General features: G+C 38.3%; 1 protein-coding gene across 3 annotated transcripts in view; it reads right to left on the minus strand.

Annotated features, from left to right (window-relative positions):
• rxfp1 (relaxin family peptide receptor 1) overlaps positions 1–22,051 on the minus strand; it is a 68,185-nt gene extending 46,134 nt beyond the window's left edge. For all 3 annotated transcript variants that reach the window (XM_051420669.1, XM_051420668.1, XM_051420670.1), the window contains exons 1-2: positions 21,728–22,051; positions 14,988–15,125 (exon numbers count right to left, since the gene is read on the minus strand). In XM_051420669.1, the coding sequence (XP_051276629.1) occupies positions 14,988–15,125; positions 21,728–22,031 (442 nt within the window). In that variant the 5' untranslated portion in view covers positions 22,032–22,051. The remainder of the gene's footprint in view (positions 1–14,987; positions 15,126–21,727) is intronic.
• Positions 22,052–24,282: the final 2,231 nt, after the last annotated feature.

A 24,282-nucleotide genomic window follows, 5' to 3' on the forward strand; every position in this document is an offset into this window, starting at 1 on the left:
TCTCTTGTGGTAAATTTGATCATAAATATATACACACACAGTGGTGTGGAGTGGACAAGGGATCGATATACACCTAACAGGGAACATTATGTTTGCTCCATCCTGCAGCCCTTTAGTGACAAGATGTTCTAACTGACTATTACATCATCCTCTTTTTTCAACAGTGCTTCCCTCTCTGTGACAACATATAAAAAAAACAACAATGCAGACTTATTTTATCCTCTTCACTTTGAGCCTATGTGAAGTACTCTTTGCTCAGCAACCCCCTGAGTAAAAACAACATTTCATCTTTCTGATGTGTGAATCTTTTGTCTTTGATGTCCAGGGAACCTTGACAAAGAGCCAATGTTGATACAGCCAAAATGGAAATGGAGAGAATACAGTAGGCTATATGTTGTCAACTACAGCTGCTAAATGTTTGTTTCATGAAAATGGGAGCACAAGGTCTAACCTAGGTTTCTGATTAGTTGAAACATTAACCAGGCTATTTTTACACAGCCATAAGATCAGACATTAAATCTAAATGTCATGTAACGCCACAGGGCTAGAAGTGGCCGCCTCATACATGTTGCTGTCATTCAGAGTTTGTCAGTGCTTGTATGATTAATTCACGTTTTCTAAGAATAATAATAACTTTTTCTAAAGCAATTTATTTAGGGCTTACATGGCTATTTTGGCTATGTTTTCATTACTTTGGTTTGGGGCTTGTGCAATATTTCTTGCAGAAGCAGATATCTCATTATAAACTTGTAGCAAACAATAATCACGTACAGAATAATATTTTAGAAGAGGCAAGTAAAAGAGAAGAAACAAGGTGTTAGTAGTAATGGAAGTACAGTAGCTGTAGCATTCAGAGAAGTAATAAAAACATGCTATCCTTCATAACAGTTTTCATGAAACTGGAAGGCCACACTGAAAGGATGGGTCAGGAACACCTTCAGTGCGCTCAGTACAAAATCTAAACGCACCAGGAAACAAAAGGACTCTGCACATGGAAATGTGGTTGTATTGCCCAGAAGGTTTGTGCCACTTATATCAGTTTATTGTAGGAAAATGCAAAGCTTATTTTGGGAAAGTCTTATTCAACACAATGAAAAGAATGCTCTAGGTTATTTTGTGCGGGAGAGTGGAATTAAATACAGAAAATAAGCCTCACTTGTGGGTGTATGACAAGGTACTTAGACAGAGGTACACACTAAAAATATGTTTTTGACTACAGGATTCACAACCTGTATGTATGCGTTTTTCCTCAATGTTTTACACCGGTTAAAGGATAACACTTATATCAATAACAAAAACAATTTGTGTATCTTTCTCTCAAACGATTTCCTATTCTGAAACAAAAAAACAGAGATTTATTTTTAGATAGCAATTTATTTTTAGATAGCCATTTTCCCATTTACTTTAGCCTTCATAATCAAATGTTGTTGGTCCTGTATTATGGATTTTCATATACTGAGTCAAACACAAAAAATCCAGTGTCCACTACTACAAAATGCAATATTGGGGCAATTTTAAATTATCTTTGTTACCTCTGCTGCCTTATACAAATTATCTTCAGATAAATGGCAGGCTAACCTCCATCACTGACCAGTTAATGACCTCCAGGGGCATCTTGTGACACAACAGCAGCAATAATTTATACTTGACAGGTCCCCTGGTGTCTGCTGGTGAAGTTTGTGTGTGTGTGTGTGTGTGTGTGTGTGTGTGTGTGTGTGTGTGTGTGTGTGTGTGTGAGTGTGAGTGTGAGAGAGAGAGAGAGAGAGAGAGAGAGAGAGAGAGAGAGAGAGAGAGAGAATCTAAATTGCATATAGTCTATATGCAATTAAGAGAACATTTTATAATTTCCATATTCCAATAAAAATCTGGCTTAAAATATTTGATAGTGTCATCCAGCCCATTGCGCTGTATGGTAGTGAAGTATGGGTTCACTCAGTCATCAGAGCTTTACCCATTGGGACAAACATCCAGCAGAATCTCTACATGCAGAATTCTGCAGATACATTTTACACGTACACAGAAACACTCCAACAAATGCATGTAGAGCAGAATTAGGCAGATACCCACTGATAATTAACATTCAGAAGAGAACGCTCAACTTTTTATAACCACCTGAAATCCAGCCCCAGAGACACCCTCCACTCCAAAGCCCTCCAAACCCAAGAGGTGAGCCCAGAAAAGAGTCCCCTATGTCAGTTGGTACTGAGGCTAACTGCCCCTTCTCAGACACACTCTGACCAGCCTCACAGCAACACTGCTCTACAAACAGTAATCAGAGCAAAGCACATTATAGCACAATGTAAAGAAAGCTATCTGGACCATTGGGAAGAAACAACTAGAAGCCAAAGTAGATTGGAATGTTATCTTGCCCTTCAAAGAGATTATGAATTAGCAGAATATCACTCTACTGTCAGAGATAGAAAGCAGAGACAGATCCTAACCAAGTACAGGCTCAGTGACCACAAACTGGCAATCGAAACAGGAAGACACAAAAAAATCATGGCAACCAAAAGAAAACAGAAAATGCGGTCACTGTTCAACAGGTGAGGTTGAGAGAGAGAGGCACTTTCTCCTACAATGTACAAAATTATATGATACGAGAAACATTTATTTGAACAAGTTCAGCTCTTTGGTACCAGATTTCAAAGAGCTGAACGACCTCCCCAAATTAAAAATACTCCTCGGAGAAGGAGAGCGGGCACACCTTGCTGCCAGTATGTATTAACATGCCACAACCTGAGGGACAGTGAGTGATCGAGGCACACACACACACACACACACACACACACACACACACACACACACACACACACACTGTATATAACTAATATAATGTACATAATGTATATATCTTTCATATTGTGTATTGTCTGAATATTTCGACTTATTGTATTGTATTCTGATGCTTTGCTTTGGCAATATTGTTTTTAAAAAAAAACTTTCATGCCAATAAAGCCCATTTTGAATTTGAATTTTGAATTTTTGAGTGTGACACTCCCAGTGTGACAGAGGACAAGTAGAGACAGAGCTGCACTTTCTAACCTCATGCCCTAAATATAAAATCTTGAGACAAAAACACTTCCCAAACATTTCCCAAATATACCCCGAATTCGAATTTATATCAGACACACAGAAACTCCCCTATTTACTGGGAGAAATGCCAAAAAGTCAAATTATTGCAGTAAAATATGTAAATATGTCTCCTCATGCCACGAACTGAGGACAACCAGTGGAAACTCAGATAAATGTATAAAATAATTAATTGTTTTAGTTGTTTTTTTTGTTGTTGTTTTGTAATATATATATATATATATATATATATATACACTCACTCACTCTCTCTCTCTCACACACACACACACACACACACACACGTTTACAGTTTTATTTATCTATTTTATTTTAATTTTAATATATTTTAATATTATATATATTATATTTAATAATTAGTTATTACTGTTATATTGACAACATACTAATTGTTTTAACTGTAGCCTGTTACTTTACTACTGTTTTAATGACATTTTAGTTTCACAAACTGATTGATTGATTGATTGATTGATTGTAATTAATTACTTATTGACTGAGATTGATTGATTGTGAATGTGATTGAGTCAATCATAGTTACAGTATTACCAACAGTATAGATTATAATTAATTTATTGTAATTTTTGTTTTCCTTTATTGTTATTATTGTTATTTTTAATTCCAAACACTTGCTTTGGCAATATGTACAGTGTTACATCATGCCAATAAAGCCATTTTAATTAAATTGAATTGAATTGAATTGAGAGAGAGAGAGAGAGAGAGAGAGAGAGAGAGAGAGAGAGAGAGATCCCCTGAAGCACCAGTTGAGCTCATTAGTATGGAAACCCAGTTTACAGATGCGAGGATCCACACAGCTATGGACTAACAAGGAGACTTGCGACCTTAACGAGGTACATTCATATTTATCCAATAGATCATATAAAGAACCGTGTTCTTCTGGTAGGCTGCTCGACTGTGTTAGCCCCGACCGAGGGCTGCTGTTTCGATAATACAATCCAAACAAGAGTATACTTCAGACAGGTTAGGTAACAAGCACCCGGACTGTATCCATGTAGTTGTAGGCAATTTATCTAAATATGCACCAGTACATATGCATATTAAGAAAAATGATCCACTCACTACCAGTAGTTCAATCAAGACAAGCAAGTTAGGAAGGACATGATGCACAGGCAGGCATTGAGCTCAAACAACGTCGCCTGTGCTTGCGCCTTGTGCCACAGAAATGGATGGAGAGACCACGAAACAAAAACTGACAATCAATACAATTCTTACAGTACACTGAAAGACACTGAAGGTTATGCCTAATATCCTTGCAATGAAATTTGCACTTTGATGCCTCAACTGCTATGTATGATTACCTGTAGACTAGATTATTTTATTGTCAATGTGACTGTAAATTGCTGAGCCTATAGTTATAATAGCGATGCAATGATGAATTGATAGTTTTACCGGTTGGACCAATTTTGGCAGATATTTCTGATAAGATTTAGTTTATTATGATCAATGGGCAATTAGGCTATTGTAGGCCACTGTTGGGTACACCTATTGGAGGAAGACCACTGTTGTCTTGCAATTATTCTGTGTGAGCTTATTATATTGTTGTATTTGGGTGACATATTTCTTTAGTGCAGTTTATTACAACTTTGCAAATGTATTTTTGATCCACGGAGAGTAGCTCTACATTGGGCTGACCTAAGTTTATAATGTGGAGAGGACAAACTACACTTGCTATATTCATAAAGTGGCATACTTATAATTTAGTAACTCAAAAAACTTTTAAGGAAGTCTTGGAACTCTTACCTAAATCCTGAAGGGGGCAGGGTGTTTTTTTCTGCATTAAGAAAGCTAAGCTATTAGTTCTTTAACAGATTTCTTACTGTGAGCTGCCTGATAAATTCAGGTCCAGCTTTCTATTTTTCTGTCTTGCTTATTCCCAGGTCATTAGACAAATCACTGTGTTACAGCCACTTGTGTAAGAATTGTTCCAATTTAAATACAGCTGGCAGGCTCAGAATAAGCCTATCATCTTAGAAGCTATGCATTATTCAAATCATTGTCTTGATGTATTTGGGGAGAGCTTTTACACAACCCAGCTTACACTGCTGTGATGTACACAAAGCTTGCTGTGGGAATAGGGGAATTAAAGTGGGAATTTAACCGGTAACAATGAAAACTTCTACCTACTGGGCTTCATTGGAACATAGGGATTTTGTTGGACATTGTTTAAAGCACATGGAGGAGTCTTTGGAAATATGAGGGCTGTCTAACTTTCAGGAATGGGTATGATTTAGCTTTTTGCAAAAATACATCATATTGTTCATTTGTGTTTTTTGTTTGCTTTGGTATTGTTGACATATAAAACCCCTGAAGCGGGGGTGTGGATCTTACTGAGATAATCGTGTACTGTATGTGGCAGAGACGATTCCAAGGTTTTGGCTTTATTTTAAGGCGTTTAGAGAGAGCGTGTCATATAGCGTTAAATTATTTGAACTGTGTGGTCTTAGGGATTATGGTTGTATTGAAGACTCCTCTGAAAATTGTGCTTACTCAGAAAATTGTGCAATTACAAAAATATCAAAAAGCAAGAAAAAGCTGTGTCTATATCTGGAATGCAAGACGGCTTGCTCACAGTCACACTAACCCTTTTAACATAATGTTAGATGTGTAATGTGCTTGTCAGTAAAGCTTCATGTCTCACCCTGCAGTCACACAGTGTTTTGTATTTAGCCGATCCATTTCAGTTGATATCTCTTTGACAGTTCCTCCTCTCTGTCCTATTTCTGCCACCCTCACGAGGTGAGGAAGCAGGCATATACCCATGACAGCTTCTTATCTTTTGGAACCAACCGTGCCAATGCAAGTAGAGGAAGGAACGGATGGTGGAGTTAACCAGTCGGGGGGAAAGACACACAAAAGTAAAATGCTGTTAATAGTCTACTGAGTATGCTCATGCTACAGCTCATCTCAAAGTGCACTATTGCTGAAACCCACCAACAAATGAGAGGCAACAGCTGGAACATAAAATAATCAAGGCTTAAATCTCCATTCTGATCTATTTTCAAGCAGGAATGTGCAGGAATAAAATCAATGATTTTGTACAGTTTCTGAGATGAAGAATGGGTAATTGTTTTGTTTTTTTTGCATGATGATGGAAAGAAATAGGTTCAGACAAATTAAATTTAAAAAAAATTGTAAATAATAAAACTCTAGACCTGCACATCAATTGAGCAAAACTCTGCATTGATGTTCATGGAATGGGATAAAAAGTGTCGCAAAGTAATTTTCTTCAACCAAACTGATGTCAACGTCACAGGGACTGAGCAGCTGCTACCCTTTAAATTATGGTACCCCTTCACTCAACACTGTGCACAAACCTTTTGGTTTTGGCTCACAGCAGAGGAAGAAACCAAGGCCAATCCAGTGAAAGATGACACCAATCTACTGCCAACAACACTCAAGAGAGTGCTGCTATGTTAGAAGAGCCTTGGATGGAAAAAAAGCAAAAATGTAACCAGCGGCAACTTTTTCACCTCCGTTCACCCTTCTAATGAGAATCTTGAGAGAAACACTATCAGGTAGGAGCTGTGAAAAACAAAACAAAAGGAGGTGGAAACTCCTGTCATCTCTGCGTGAGAGTCTGGAGCTGTTCAGCACCAAGATGCCTTCTGTCACTGTGGCTCTCACTTACGCCAGTGCAGTGACAGCCACACTGACAGGAAGTCTGTCTGTGGAGGTCAGGGGTGCAGAGGAGGAAGAGTAAGCCAGGGCAGTCACATATTACAGTTCCGCACATGGTGGGAAGGATTTGCAGGACAGGAAATGTTCTGTGAGATGTGTCAGTCAGTGATGGACGGGTGCAGTATTTTGCAGTTTGTTGTAGCCATCTATGCATGTTTTATGTATAACATTTTGACTTGTGTTTCTTGCTATTTATTTCTTCTTACACAAAGCATAACACAGGAGAAAGGCAGTTCATAACATTAAGTCAGCCTTATCTAAACAAATGAAAGAAATGTTCCTTTAAAATCTCTTCCACAAAGCTAGTTTAAATAAACGTGAGCTAAGTCACTGTGGAAACCTTCAGAGCCAGAGGGGGTCACAAGGAAGAAAACAGACTATACTTAAGTACAGCGCTGCTTTGAGCTAAATGCTAACTAAAGCATGCTCACAAATACATACTGCTAACATACGGATGTGTAGCAGGTATACTGTTTACTGTGTTCACTACATTATGTTAGTCATTTAGCAAAACATTTGCATTGTGGCGTTAATCACAGTGCACAGCTGAGGATGATGGGAATATCATCAGTTTTGCAGATATTAGTATTTAATTCATCCTGAGGTGGCCCGTTTTCCAGTAATTCAATGAAGTATTTGTCATACCAGCTAAATAAAAGCACAGACTAAAACTGGTGAAAAACAGGGAAAATACTATATACCATATAGTACCTTGTACAATTTCTCTTCAATTGTTGAAGCCTAAATTATGTCTCCGATTACATTCTGCAGTTTATCACTCCCCCCTTACATTTATTTTGAAGGTTATAAGTCCATATTGGAAGTCTGACTGTCAGCATCTGGTATCTCCCTTGGTTTAGCAATGTGTGCGCATGTATTTCAACAAACATTTATTTTTGTACCTTATGTCACTGGGGAGATATCAGGATTAGCTTCAATTCTAAAAGCTGACAAGACTAAACCACAATGTTTTAAAGTTCAGGCAAGCAGCCCCTCATTACTGTTATCTCATACACCAAGTTCAGGGAGAAGACACAAATTAATTACTATGATTTCTAAGAATGTACTACGATTAGACCTTCTGCAGTTTTTACCTAAAATGTAGAGCCCAACCTGTAGATAGATATTATTATTATTTGTCCTTTCAAAGTTCTTTTCCAGTTTGTGATGTTTCCAGTCAGGGTGCTTTCTATATCTCGTCTGTAAAAGTTAACAAGAACTTGGCATGGGAATTTTGCTTTTTTAACCAAGGGGGATATTTGAGATGACCATCATAGGTTCTCTGTGATGTTGATTCCCAGGAACCTAAAACTGTTCTCCTGTTCCAACTCAGTTCCACTAATGTAAACAGGGGGGTATGTGTTTGCCTCTTTTTTCCTAATGCACCAATCAGCGTCTTGGTTTTGCGAACGTTGAGCAGTAGATCATTTTCTGTGCGACACTCTGCAAGATTGTTGATTTCCACCAGATGTGAAGTCTCATCATTGTCTAAAATCTGGCCAATGATGGTGGTGTCATCTGCAAACCACCAATCTGAATTGTCTGAGATTTCTTTGTGAGGAAGTCCAATATCATGTTGCAGAGTGTAATACTCAGGCCCAGGGTGCTGAGTATACCAATCAGTTTCACGGGGGAGATTGTGTTAAATGCTGACTACTGGACAATGTCCCCTCGCTCTGCCCATCCTGTGCAGTCTACTGACAGTCACACTGCTCTGCATGCAGACAGACGCTCACTGGCGCAGATATGGGGTTTATTTTATTTAGATTTATTTTCAATCGTTTTGATAGGCTCCGTCATTAACAACAAGACTCTTCTGATTTTTGGGCGACTTTATAAAAGTTACTGCGGAAGAAAGTCAACAGAGACACAAGGAGAGAGAGAAACCGAAGAGGCAGAGCAAACCGGTGTGAAAAAGAGGTGGAAAAGTATTTTCTAACTACCCCCCAAACTTTGGAGGTTGCCAATGAGCCGATATTGTATTCTGGTTGATCGGGAGGACTTCCTTAGTTGGAGCATCACTTTGTGTGGCCTGGCCAATTATAGATTAGCATAAAATATTGAAGTTCATTAAACTGATATAAGAGGACAGCAGCAGCCCATCCCCTGTCCTCCACCACCATTTCACACAGACTGCCCTGCCATGCAGTTGTCACTGTTGAGGATTTTAATAAGAATTTCAATGATGGCTTTTTTTTACAAATAGGAAGATTTATTTATTTATTTATTTTTATGAATGATGCTGAGATTTGGTAATTGTTTATTTTAACCACTTAATATTTTTATTTTTTATTTTGAACCTCTGAAAAACAGAGGAGGTGCAACCTCCTCCTCCTGTTTCTATGGACTAGCCTCCTCCACAGCCAATTAGAATGCCCTCTTTGATGAAATGTGATTGGCCAAAGTCTCACATCACGAGCTAAATTTATTAAAGCCATAAAACAGAGCCAAGAGGAGGCCCAGAAGTCTTGTTTTCTCTCCAACCACTTGAATTACAATATGTTGAAAGGTTATTATGACATTTGTTGCCTAATGACGCCAAAAAATACTGCCTACCCAGCTTTAATCATTGAATTCATTAAATCACTCAGAGCTTTTTCCCCTCCGGTCTTCTTTTGTGAAACTTTGTTTATTCTCTTTCATACTCTTCATCAAAGCTGAAAAATGATCATCCACCTACATCCTTCAACACGTGTATGCACTCACCACTCGACATACTCAGAAAACTGACACACACACACATTATACTTTCAAGTAACATACATAACTCTTGCTGTTTTGATGCTCTATGACTTTTAGGGATATTACTCAGATCAGCATGGACTCATCATTTATGCTTCATTTATTTCCCCCTGATGTTGGGGATCTGATAAAGTTGTTACACACTTCCTGCAACACATCACTTTATGGTGCTTAAGTGTATAAATAATGTAACACTTTTATGTAACTAATTTTATTTATAACCTCACCTGTCTCTTCCAGGTCACTAGGCACCCAGTTATTTATCAGTTAGAGGCCTGCCAAATAGTGCCGTGAATGCAGCAGGATTCAAGGTAATCTTAGGACTGTTGTTGACTGAAGAAGTGGATATTAATAATGGTATGCCTTTAAATGTGCTCCTCACCATTAGATTATTTTATTCAAACGATTAAACCAGATTAGATTAGAATCTAACGGTATGACTGTTTTTATTAATAGTTTTTTTTTTAATAAAAGGGAATTTAGATTTGATGCAGATAAGTGGGGCTGTTTTTTATGTGAGTAAGGGTAGAGTCACTACTTTATTTATGTCAGCTTGTGTTGCGAAGTTGTAGGAAGTAAGCACGGATTGCTGCTCTCTCCTCAGCAGTCTTAGCATCTGACTTAGTATCTTGGATGCAAATACAGTATCTTTCTGATGAAGCAATCATATTGGAAGGCAAGGTATCAGATTTGACATTCAAAGAGCCTATAGCATCCTATGGTTATTTACCTTTTTGTAAACATGTGGACATCCTTGGTATCAAAAATTACACTTCAGGGTTCAACTTTCTGGAGAAATACCGTGTATTTATTGGATAAATTTGCCACTGCAAATATAGTGTAACACGTACAATCTCCACAAAGACTAATGTTCTTCAGGAAAGAACTACAAAGGAAATCTGTTACTGTAACATCTTGTATATACGAATATTACCTGGGGCAAGTAGATATGTCACTTCAAGCTTATTTTCACAGTTATGTCAGATATTTCAGCCACAAAGACTATTACACCTACTCATTGAGTCAAAGTGCAACCCGGAGGCTCTCTAAAGGCGAGGCACTGAATACAGCATCAGGAAGACTTACTCAGACCAGAATTGTCCATAATTTCTTTCAAAATTATACCTAAGTGCTTGCCCAACAAAACACATTTTACTGAGCACTACTTCTCATACTAACCTGGTTTCAGACCTCTGAATCACGCACATCTCAAAATAGAGATATAAGAACACAAAATCTGATTGACATTTGCAATAATGTAAATTACTAAGATGTCCTGCTATGGAACATTACTATTACCTCAACAGTTTATTGTAAGGTTTATGCCATCTGTCTCGACAGGAATAAACACCATGTGATGGGTTGAATGTTTATAATGGGTAGTTCAATCTAAACACGCATCATATTTAAGAAGTTGATCAGATGTTTTGTGTGTATAACCTTGATCTTTAAAGTAACTTATTACTATAGCTGCCAAAAAAATTTAATGGAGTAAATCTTCATGTTCAAGCAAGGCCTGCAGTAGATATTTATCTTAGAAATTGTTAGGTATCCTAAGGAATAGAGTGGAAACAATCAATAGAAAGGTATCAAGAAAAAATGCCAGACATTTGCTGGTTGCAGAACCTCCGTGTTGCTTTTCTTTGTCTTACATTATAGTAAACTATTTCAGACATTCTGCAGATCATTAGCTGAAACCCTAAAAGAACCCTTCAATGGGATTTTGCAATTTACAATGAGAACACAAACTAGTGAAACAGCAGCTACCCTGGAAAGTGGTAGCAGCACTTCAGCTCTTGAATGCCGTTTGACATCCGCACACATCCTCAGCACTGACTGCAAGTGACATCAGACCAGCTGGATATCAAATCCTCCTCCCTGAAAAATGGCTAGCAAGAAGACATGTCAGACTGAATACTGGAGAGGTACTGAAATGGCGATTCAGTCTGAATATCAGGCCATCCCATTGCACCCATGGCACTTGTGCTTGTTCTGTCTAAACACTTCTCCACATGCAAGCTGCTGATCACAGTCTTCAAGTGGGACACACGTTTTGTGCTTCTCACACCCCTGAGGCAGACTGCTATTTTCAGCAGGAGTTTATGACTGAGGGAGGCCGTTTAAATCTTTTTAACATCTCCAAAATGATGGAATCAATAGTCCATTAAACTCTTATATAAAAGGCCATAATGACAAAATGATGCTCCCTGATTCTAAAATCTGTCGACTCAAATCACACACACACCAAAATGTAGCTTGATGGATCCGTCTGCCTGAAAGATGGAACAAAAAACAATTCAACGACTCATTTTCTGTCTGGTTTGGTTCTGTGGCTCTTCTGAGAAATTTGGTATTTTATGCTATCCCCCTAAAGAGGCTGATGCCTTTAACCTTAACACTTATCCGTTGGAATTGGGGGCTTGTGTCTTGTTCGGGGATGCTTGAAAAAGGATTGTCAGTCTAACTGCCCCAAGAGGATTTTATCTGTGACCTTCAAAATTGTAAGGTCAGCAATGTATTCCTCCTGACAAGAGTAACATCAAGAAGGTCTGGAGTTAGAGACTGATGTGAATAGCCACTTTGGAAATGCATAAAACATTTAAAAGTTTACTGTTGCTCAAGTAATTGTTCTCATCTCCAATAACTAATTTCCCTTACCCCGTCCTCAGATTGAAATCATTCAATTTTCATTTTAACATTCGCTAAATTAACGTTTACAAAACATGTTGCAGTCTTGTTAAGTAAGCGCTTCACATTTATTTCCGCTGATGAATTAATGAAAAGCGAGTGGGGAAACGAATGCAACTAAAACAAAAGCAAAACAAAAAATTTCAGAGGTGCTGAGTGATGAAGGGCAGACTGTGAAGGGGCAACCAGTACAGCAGAAAAGCCTCATAGTCAAACCCATGAGGAACTAAGTATTTTGTGTCCTTCTTCCTGGATATTTCAATTAAATCTCTTTTATTTTCTACAAGGGAGTTGCTGCCATTCAGTGTACTTGTGCAAAGAATGTAGTTACGTCAATGGATTATGAAAGACCTACTTTAAGTGTTTTTCCCCTCTCTGCATGGGAGCGTCACAGCAGCTTTGCCTGCTACTGGATTAAGGAACTGTGTTTTAGTCAGACCAAGCGATACACTTAGTTTCCAGTCTATTAGGTGCACCTCAAAGAGGGACAAGGATGATCAATGGCTATTTATTAAGTGTTAGCCAGCACTGTACTTATATGAGTGTGTGATGGCATACTGCTAAATATGTCTGGAGACAGCAAAATGCATCTTTTCTGTTAATATAAACAGGCAGTGAAATGGTTTTAACTTTATTAAGACTACATAAACCACCAGCACTTACTGGACACAAAGCTGACATCAGATCATCATCCTTCCCACAGGATGACTAAATCGAGCCTGGGGAAGGGACGGAAGTCAGAGGAATTCATAACTGTCATTTATTATAATCTGACAGCTGTTTTATAAGCTGCACCTGTTACAGCACAGGAGCCATAATTGATGATTGTCTCCTGAGGATAAATTCAGGAAATCAGTCATGCTTGTTTTCACAAACTGGAGCAAAAGAATTGGTGATGAGAAATTATTATGTCAGTTACCTTTGAATCATGCAGCTGTAGTGTCAATTGCATGTTTGCTGTACCTATGCTGAATAAGAGCTTTCAAAATTTACACCTGTCTTGACAAGTACACCCCTGCACTTTGGTAACCCACCAAAAAAAATATTTTATTAAGGGTATGGGTAAAAATGAAAATAATGTACAGTGTTGCTGTCTTTTATTTTCATCTTTACCAACATAATTAGATTATATAATGTTTTGGAACAGCTCACCAGCATGTAGAAAAGTACAGGTCAGTTTCTGTTAAATCCTGGTGTTACATAATAAATTAAAGTAAACACATTGCCAGCTGTGCATAAAATACACAAGACTTTAGAGGTATGAGTGAATGCCTCAAGCAATGAGTTGTACTGAGAAGGAGGAAATGCAAGTGAACATGATCCATTCAAAAATTGGATCACACAATCCACACGCATCAATGTGAATGTTTTTTTTTAACTGTATTTGCTTATTTTCCCACGTTTGCACCTGTATTGCCTACACCAGAAAGCAAATCAGAGCCTATTTAATTATGGGTACAGGTTAGGCCGGGTCCGAGACTAAGCTTTGCAGATGCAGGGCTGTTATAGGTTTGCAAAACTGGATCTGTACAGAACTCTGAGGTACACCATATCAGCAGAACGGATCAATGCGCATGCAGTATAAAGTTTCCCTTGTGCACAGCTTCCTATTTTCTATTTGTGGCCCGTGGCCTCGTTGTACTGAGCTCATACAACTTGCTTTTGAGTTTTTAAAAAAACATAATGTTTTGATTTATCACAGACTCATTTGTGTCTAAGTTTAACAAGGACATTTGTTTTCAAAACCATTTGAAGTTAATAAATAATGACACAAAATAACATCTGTTGTATTTCCGGTCAAAACTGAATGTTATTATTATTATTTTATAAGCAAGGAAAGGACACAGGCCCAAAACTACACATAAAAACTTAACATATTACGACACTGATATCTCAACACATGAAAGAAAACCAGTAGCAATAAGAGTATTATTAAGAAACCGTAAAAACATCAAAATGTTCACATTCTGTCAATCACAGGTGGTTACATTTTGTGTGTTCTATGGGGGGGCTGCTGCATGTTCCTTCCAAATATATGACATTGAGGTGTGTGTGTGTGTGTGTGTCCTATACATTATTAAAACAAAGTTGCAATTGTTCATAAAGTGAGATTCCCGTGGGGGAAAGATAGGGGAAAAGGTTCCTGTGCGGATTGCCATTGTAGAAATGCCGGTGGGGGGTCTGGGAGAGGAAGTGTGTCCAACTGATATGGGGATGGGCCTGAACTCTAGAGTAGTCTCACTCATTCATTTCTGATGGCTTGTCATTTTTGACCACAAGTGTTCAAAAGAAAAATAAAACCTATCCCAAATCCCCAAATTTAATAAAAATGACCAACATTAATTTTGTGTGATCAGATGCCCTGTGTGGACAAGGTCATGGAACATTATGAAAATCGCATTAAGTTAACTACATTTTTCAGAGAGAAAACTTAAATCGTTCCAATTCAACCAGAACACAACAGGACACTTTACTGAAAGATCACTGACGCTCTGATGGCATTACTTGTTATTCTGGAGAGGGCAAATAACTACCACTGCAATGACCACTATAGGCAGGGAGCAGAATTAATTCATAGTACAACAATATGACTGTATCTATATATTAAATGAATCACTGAAGAGTCCAGTTAGAAGCTTTGAATGTCAGTGTACGTACCAACTATTATCTAAGTGCCCCACACAGCTGGTACATTGCAGATGTATGTAGGCAAAAGGGTTATGCAGCACATGAACATATTAACATTTGTTCAAGTAGAAACAATGACTCACCACAGTTCTCCTCATCCGCTTGATTTCCACAGTCATCGATGCCGTTGCAGTGCAAGAGCTGAGGCAGGCACACGGTCAGGTTGCCACAGGGGAACAATCCAAGGGGGCACGATGCCTTCTCCTCTGTGATATTGAGTGCTAGAAGCAAAGCAGAAACAATCCAAGAATATAATTATGAATGCAAAGATTTCTTCCACTTATCTTTGTCAGGGACATATTGAGAGCCCTTGTTAAACATTTCAGTGAACATGTGGAGTCTGTGCATCTCTTCTGGGGAGCTTTTGTATCCATTTGTCCAAACCTATGTCAATGGGCTCTTTCAGCGCTTCAGGGAGCTGTTCTCTGTTCAATCCATGTTGAGTTGCTGTGTTTCCTTATTTGATTCAACTGTAATCTTAATAGTTTTGTATGGCTACTGCTTTACTTTACTTCAGAGACTAAATTATGCAGGGACATAGAACAAACAGTGCAGGCTGACAAATGTGGTAAATGTAAAACAGACATCATAAGCTGGAAGAGAGATTTATTAATTCTCTCACACCTCATCATTATTGAAATTCCTTATTCACATGCCATAATGAGTCTGACTTATTATGCCTCTGGTTCAAGATACAGCAGAAAGGCCAATGACAAGCCAGCTGCAGATCACACATAAGACATACACTGGCATCCCCGTACTGGCACCCAATTAAGAACAGAATAGAATTTATGATTCTCCTCATCATCGACAGGGTACTTAACAGTCTGGCTTCATGCTAAATCACTGATTTATCATCTCCTTATGTCCCAACAAGACCGGTCAGATCTTCTCGGGTCCCTCATTAAGCACAAAAGGCAAGTGTGTCTTATCCCTTTGGCCCTACCGTTACTCTTTGTAACGTAAGTGTCCAATATGATTAAATGTCATGGGAAATAAGCTAAACATATAACTGAACATACGCGTATTTGGCCAATAAACATAGAGAATAGGTATTAAGAAGTAGTCGCAAAGAGCTTGGGATGCTTCAGTACACAGAGCTGGTTAATGACACATTTAACAAGTTTATAACAGTATATTGGTCATTTGAAAGTACCACCTTATGTTATGAGTATCACTGTCTAATTAGAAGGTTTTAGTCTGTGGTCTATAGTACAATACCAGATGAATTTAAGTGTTTGCTGGTTTCATCATTTTTTATTTGATTTGTAAAATAAATATAAATGTGTGCTGTCCAACATTTATTCAAAGTTAATAAAAATAAAAAAAACATTATCCTGCCATGCCCTGAAAGACTTCATGACCTGCTTCTGACATCGAGCATCTCAAAGCTGCCTCTTTAAACCTCCTGTTCTCTGTAAAATTGGAGTTCAGGGTCCCATTAAATCAAAAATAACTTTTCAGTGCTGTTGTCTTCAGATAGGATCTGTATGTTAGGCTATGTCTATAACATACTGCGTATGTCAAAAACATTTATTTTGGAGTTTTATATTAAAATCCCATGGTCCTCAGAACCTGGAAAATGATAACATTTCCTCAACAGCGCATCTTAATCTTGAAGGCATACATACAGATTCAAAATAATCACAGATTTTAAGGCAACCAACAAGCCGCTTCTATCACCTAAAACTTCCACATCTACCTTCGTGTTTCAAATCAAATCCTCCGGTTCTAACAACCTGTTTACTGCAAAACCACATCAAACGCCGGAAAATAATTCTGCTCTCACAGTCGTTTCAAAGAAAGCTTTTGGTGATGCCTCGTGTTCGTCAGTGCATTTTGTTATTCCTGATGATTACAAGTCAAACATTGGTTTGGGGGGCATTTCATTAGAGAGAACACAGTGGAGAGATGAAATTAGGGAAGAGATGGTGAATGACATGAAGGTCCCTGAGTGGACTTGATTCACAGACAGCAACTTAAACCATCCAGCCCCGGGGTGATCAATGAAACTTGAATAAAAAAAATAACATTAACATTAAATTTTGGAGGCAAAACCAAGGACTATTTGCTTGACCCGTTATACCATTAACATAAGGAGAAGGTTGGCAGTTCGATCTTCGTAAATGAGGAAAGAGAAAGTGAAGGACAATAAGGTCCCTGACTGGACTCAAACTCGATTGATGGACAGCAATTTAAACCATTCAGCCATGGTTGATCAATGAAAATTAAATTAAAAAAAAAATAACATTAACATTACATTTTGGAGGCAGAACCAAAGACTATTTGCTTGACCCATTATTTACATAAGGAACAGGTTGGCGGTTCGATCCCGGCTCTTCTCTCTGCATGCTGAAGTGCCCTTGGGCAAGAAACTGAACCCCAAATTGCTCCTGATGCTGTGCCATCAGCGTGAGTGTGTGAATGGGTGAATGTGACATGTAGTGTGTAGCGTTTAAAAAGGCGCTATATACGTGCAGTCCGTTTACCATTTAAATCCATCATAGTAGAGGAGGATGCACCTTAATCAGCCATGATTTTATGGTGCAGCCAAATGGCATGTTGACCACAGTGATTGAGGTTGATTTTACCATTTATGGGTGAGTTACATTTTTTATGAGGAATCATGACTGCTGGTCTTCTGTGACTGGCAGCAAAAGTGAAAACTGTCACTAGGAGCACAATAAATCACAAATTGAAGAAAGAACAAAACTGCGCCAGCTGATGTTATATTATTATTATTATTATTATTATTATTATTATAATATAATATAATATTATTATCCAAGCAGGTGTCCAAGGACAGCAGTGTAAGTCATTGGCTTAAGATTTCGAACAAAACTTTTAGTTGACAATTATTGTTATACTAACCCTAACTGTTTGTTTGCAAAACAAAGTGCAAGCAGCATATCTGAGTCACTAATCCACATTTACAAATCTCAAATCATCAGCCACTGCAGCTACATTTATGAATGAGTTTATAACATTTTTCATGAAGAGCATGACTACCTGTCCTCATTGACTGAGTGAAAACTGTTGCTAATGTCTCCACCTTTATTTAAAAACTGCAGTGAACATATCTGTTTTCTACTCACAGTCACTAGTAAAAAAAAAAAAAAAAAGCAATAAAAGCTCTTCAATAATATATTTGTGATTACTGGAAAAGGAACAGCAATTTACAACTACTAGTTTAGTTGCCTGAACAAAGAGAATGTTCTATTCTCATTTTCTGGATGAACTTGAGGTCAGGTAATAGAAGTTTTCTCACAATAATAAACACACGTTCATAATTACGCTTTTGGTATTTTTTGTTTTGTTTTGACCCTCACCAAAGGTTTACAACTGATTCACTGAAGCAGAAAAAGTAACTATAGCAGAGATAAGTGAATATTTGTCACAGAACTCAAAACTTTTCTGATATTTATATATTTAATTTTGTTATTAAACTCACAAGAGTATTTGTTTATATGTAAGGGCACACTTCCAAAGTCATATGGTGTTCAATTAAAGCACAAGAGATCTTCATCCATTATTGGCTTTGCTTTAGACATGCATCATATTTACAATGGCGAGGTTACAGTTAAGTGCTGGCACTTAACTGTAACCCAAATTCCCACCAGACACGAGCCGTAGTAATGAATCACACAGTGCCAATTCTGTCTCCAAGCCACATGGGAAGATGTTTTAGATGTCTGTTTTCTAAAATAAATGCCAAATAAATCACCATTCCCTGGAGTATAAACTTGTAAATTCATGGCAAATATGAAAATCTTATTAGAACCAGACATCCTTTAATGTGTGGGATGCACAGTGCCTGCCACCATATCACAATGCAAAATTATTTCAGTCTGAAGAACTACCTTAAGAGCAGTTGATAGTTTTGGAATTACATAATACACAAGCAGGGGGAAAATGTTTGATATATTTTTTATTAGTGAAGAAAAGTAGTGAAAACCAGCAGCTCTGACAAAAATATTTCTTGCAAGTATGTAGCGTACAAGCAAAAACTGTCCAACAGGAGGGCACATTACTAGCTATATGTATCTTTAGTTAAGACTGTATGTGTGTTATGAGTCATTTCCAGGCTGTGGATCACAATGTCTCCACGTTTGCACATCTATAATAAAGCTTCTTCTGTCAAAGTATAACCTTTTCAGCTTTACAGCTACTGTGCATTGTCAGAGTTAAAGGGAACAGAGGAGACCTTTAAGCTATGATAGAATATATATATTATATATATATATATATATATATATATATATATATAATAGAAATAAAAAAAGGATCAGTTGAATCACTATATATTTTTCTTTAGTGACACTGTACTAGTGTGCAGACCATTCCAGTGCAGCACATGCACTGTGGACATTGTTATGCAATTTGTAACACTGCAGTTCAATATAACTGCGAGTAAAGTTAAGACTGAGAAATATTGAGTTTACCTGACAGTGTAGAAATGGAAATGTGTCATTTATATTTCAAATAGACCATTAGACTTCCAACCATACATTTGCTCTGTTTAAGGGCCTGGAGATGCTTCGATATTTTGTACGTTCTACAAGATCTATGCTGACTAGTGCTGAAAAAGACTTCTAATCAAATGTTTTGCATCCTCAGTTGAAAGTTGTTCTCAAAACAGCTGATGGCCAGCTGTACACCCGCACAAGACGAAATATGAGCTCATTATCTGTGTTCATAATCCAAAAAACATCTCGGAGAGACAAAACAAGTAATTCTACTACACTTAATTGTCCTCATTGGAAAACTTTCTTGGCCTTCACCGCATGACAGATTGGCCATACATATTACAAATTTTTACGCCAATGGTTTTCTGTCTTGCTTGGAATATGAAATAAGAGTATGTATGACAGCACTGACACTCTAAAATTTGCCAGCCCATGGTCTTTTTATTCAAGATAACGCACAGTATATAGGAGGAAATAATGATTTGCTAGGCTGGACAGCCACTCAAGATAGCTCTCTCTCACTGACTGCCTCCATGACTCTTTCAGTGCTGTAAACACAAACTGATAAGGACTGACTAGACCTAGCAGGGCAATACTCATCCCAAAAACCACGAGCGATGGTTAACACACACACCTGATAGCAAACTGACTGTGAATCAGGGCCCAACAGATCATTAGGGCATTACTCTGAGAGCTTCTGAAGAGTCGCCTATCATCTGTTGACTGTGACAACAGAAAAAATATAATCAATATTGGTTGATTCCTTTTGCAGAAGATCCATTTTTCACATGGCACTGCACAGCAAGGCCAATTACCATTCTGAATTGTTTTTTTTTCTCCACAGATTTTGGACACTGTGTTCCAAGTATAATGCAAGCAAAGCATAAACAGTTATGCAATAGATTCATGCCCTGGTGACAGCGCCTTACAGTATCATAAGTACTAGAGCTGCTTTTTTTAAAAGCAAACTTTAAACTTCCAGAAAACCCCAATGCACTTTAAACACACAGCTTAAATGCCAACACTTGATTTATGAGGATAAAATACACATACTGGATTAAAGCTCCAACACTACTACACTAAAAGCAATATTTTGACCTGACAGGGTCTTGGTTAGGCTTTCTGACCCAGCAAATGATTGCTTTATTTTTATTCAATACAGGGTTGGCAGCTTGAATTCAGTGTACGCTTCCTTAAATCCTTCAAGCTTCACGTGCACTTAATACAGGATACGCAGTGCACACAGAACTACTGCACAGCGACTGCTAATACTCCTCACATTTACTGTCACAGATGTGATGGATACAGCATTACACTGCTCATGCTATACAATTGCTCATAGGGACTGCAACTAACACTTATTTTCATTATCGAATAATCTGCAGATTAATTTCAACATAAAATTGGTTAATCCTTTGATATATAAAATGTCAGAAAATATTTCCTCAAAGTCCACGGTGATGTCCTTCAATGTGTGTTTTACAAGTCTAATATTCCAATTCAAAATTATTCAAACATTCAGCTTTAGGTATAAAACAGATAAAAGAAGGAGATATCAATATTTGAGAGGCTGAAAACTGCATTTTCTGCCATTTCTACATGACAAATTACTCAGACCATTAATGGAATATCAAAATAGCTGGCGATTATTATTCTGTCAATCAACTAATCGACTAGTTTACTAATCCTTGGAGCTCTTATTTCTCTTGAAAAGGCTTCAAGAAGGCAATACCTCTATTACTGAAATAACAAGATTCACAGCACTACTGAGCCACCTCACACAAAAGAGAAAATACAGTGGATGAAAACACAAAGATCTTCAGCCCTATAGGCTACACATTATGAAACTGGGGTGGTGTCTTGTGTTTAAATGGGATTTTCACAGATTCTATAACCGAGGATATCTCAGGATCCTGTGAGATGCCTCCCACAGATGACAATCTCCTCCACTTCCAGTTAATTTGACAATATGCAGGCAGTTATTACATAGTGGATGGCATGCTGCCTTCAAAATGTTAATACAGCTCCTGCTACTTTAAAACCAATACAGATATCCTAATATAAAAAAACTATTAGATATCTGCTGGTATAGTTGCATGCCCTTCAACAAAAAAACCCCAAAACATCTTAAATGACTTTCTCTTGTAAAATCATCCTTCAAGTACCCGTATCCTCTTTCTTTTAGTCATCGGTGCAGATTACAGATACAGTCATTCGGAGAATCTTAAGGCTACTTCTTTGAAAATCGATCGTTTTTATACTTTCTGCTCAATCAGAGCTGATTTGATTGACAGCTTGTGCGCGAGCAGATTGAGCTGTAACGTAAATTCGTCAAGAGAAGAAGTTGCTAAACTTACCCGACACTCCATACGCGAAAATCACAGCCACATAAGCTTGCATGGTACCTCTGGGAAGTTTTGTGCGGAAAATCGCGCGTGTGGTGAGGAAGGCGCAGCGGTGCTGTGAGCCGCTTGTCCAAACCGGGATCCCGTGCGTAAAAAGAACGCCAAAAGTTTCGCAGTCAACGCGTGGACCGTGCGGATGAGACACGCGGGTGGAGCGGCGCTGCAGGAGGAGAGCCTGTAGCCGCTTCGCTGGGTCGAGTCGGTCTGAAGCCAGTTCGACAGAGAGTAAGGTGTAAGGAGACTCAGTTGCCACCATCTGACGCACGGGCAGCAGCAGCATAGGTGCAGCGCGCAGAGGAGGAGGGAGAGAGAGAGAGAGAGAGAGAGAGAGAGAGAGAGAGAGAGAGGGGGGAGGTATCTATCTGGGGCTCTAAAGAAGAAGGAGATTTTAGGCTCTGAAAGCAGTGTACCAACTATACCACGGCTTTTGGGGGCGCTTACTTTTTCTGCTGCTGCAGGGGTATAAATTCTGATTTTATTTTTCTAAAGTTAATGATATTGGGCTGTCACGCTGAACTGGTGATGGCAAAGTATCCTATTTAGGTCAGTCTGAGTTAACTGAGTTAGAGTCAGAAATCATTCATCAATAGTAGCTTAAGTTTAAGTATAGTCCAAAAATAGAAATGCATGGCAGAAATAGCATATTGCAGTCGCAGCAGTTACTGCAAGTTCAACCAATCCATGGCTCACTGGAACAAGTTGCCTTTTCATTAAAAAACCAACAACAAACTGAATACATCACAACAGGGATCACAATTTTCTAGAAAGAATTAAATCAGACATTTTAGGCTGCAACAATGGAGCCCCCCGGTGACATTGGATAAAAAAATAAAATAAAAAAAAAAAGCCTGGAGGGGCTGATATTGTCAGTATTTTGGAGACCAAACATTTCAGAAATCATCTAGATTGCACCCTGTCTAAAAGAAACAACTGACCGGAGGGATGCTGTTTGTCAAAATGCTTGCTGATTTGCATTCATTAGATGCATGTTGTCTCTGTCCAACTCTCCAGGGGAAGTGTGACAACCCTGCACATTCTCCCCATGTGTGTGTTTGATGGGGTCAGAGGACTGATGCGTTTAAGAGCATTGCAAACAAATTTGTGACAGACTGTGACAGCTTTCATGTTATATTTTGTCAAGAAAAAAAAAAACAATCCTTGCATGATTATCTACCTGAGATGTTTCTCTAATATACATTTTACCGCTTCAAAGTAATCAGCAGGAGAGTAAGTCCACAAGATGTTGTCGGGTTTTATCCACTGCCTGTTTATGTATGTGTTCACATAAAAGACTTGCTTGAAGGCAGTGGCTTTGGTCTGACAGGCAGGGCGATCCATGCCTGAAATCTGATTCCTCTTATCTTTTTACCCTTGCACTACTGTATATCCATCTTCTCAGTCTATATGCCTGCATTCTAAAGCCTTTAAAGATGACCTACAGTAAATGCAGTCATACAGATTCTCTCATCGGCAGTCTTCCAGTGCAACGAAAGTGAAGAATGCCTTAGGGCTGACACCTTCTGGTCAGTTAGTTTGTCAATATGCTCTTGTCCAATCAAACTCTCATTGGTCGGACAATTGTTGGTGTTTAATAAGGAGAAAATCACACATAGCACATAATCCATCATTTTCCAGGGCAGTTGGGACATGTAAAGATCTGATGTATTGTATTTTTGAGTTTGATAGGCAATATTGTTAAAAATAACATCAAAATAATCCAAACTAATTGACACCATGTCAAAGAACCAGCACAAATCATTAAACCAGACCCCGACCTCAGAGGACAGAAGAGCTGAGTGGATATTTTTGACGACAACATGCATGTGCAGTCCGTAGTAACGAACTGCTTTCTTAAGGAGGGCTAACGGTTCAAGATTGACACCAGTTTTACGTTGTTTTAGTGTTCATTTTGTAGTTTAGCTTGTTGAACTCTGCATTATCATGTTGTGCAACTAAGTGGCTATTGCCTCAGGCTGAGGGATTTGGGATTAATATTGTAATACTGAGGGAGGGTCAAGAGAAACTCTGTGAACGTTTAACCTCATTTGAAACTTAATCCGCGACCCTCGCCTGTATGTGTGTGTGTGTGTTTCTGTTGTATGTAAATTGAGTTGACGTTACCTGAAGGTAACAATATAACTGTGGGTGCAAAGGAAATTGTCAATCTACAGGAATTCATTTTCTTGGCAATGTTGTGCGACTTAGATTAGCACCCAGCAACTAGCAGGTACACAGCACTCAAATTTGTCCAATTTAATAATATTTTACTAATAAGTTAATCATGTATACCCACAGAGAATTGTCCCCCGGGTCTGCAATGCCCTTTAGCTCTATGTAGCCTTTTAGTGTCTTTCAGCTCATTGTTATGGTTTTACGGCCCACAACTTTACTGTTTTGGGTCTCTCTCATTAGTGTCATTTCCACACACAACAACACCCCCCCTCCCCTCAGTACTTTACCTGCCCAGCACCAAACAGCAGACACACAAAGTTAGCAATCAGCTGGTG

Source organism: Dicentrarchus labrax, unplaced genomic scaffold (genome assembly GCF_905237075.1).
Source record: "Dicentrarchus labrax unplaced genomic scaffold, dlabrax2021, whole genome shotgun sequence".
NCBI lineage: Eukaryota > Metazoa > Chordata > Actinopteri > Moronidae > Dicentrarchus > Dicentrarchus labrax.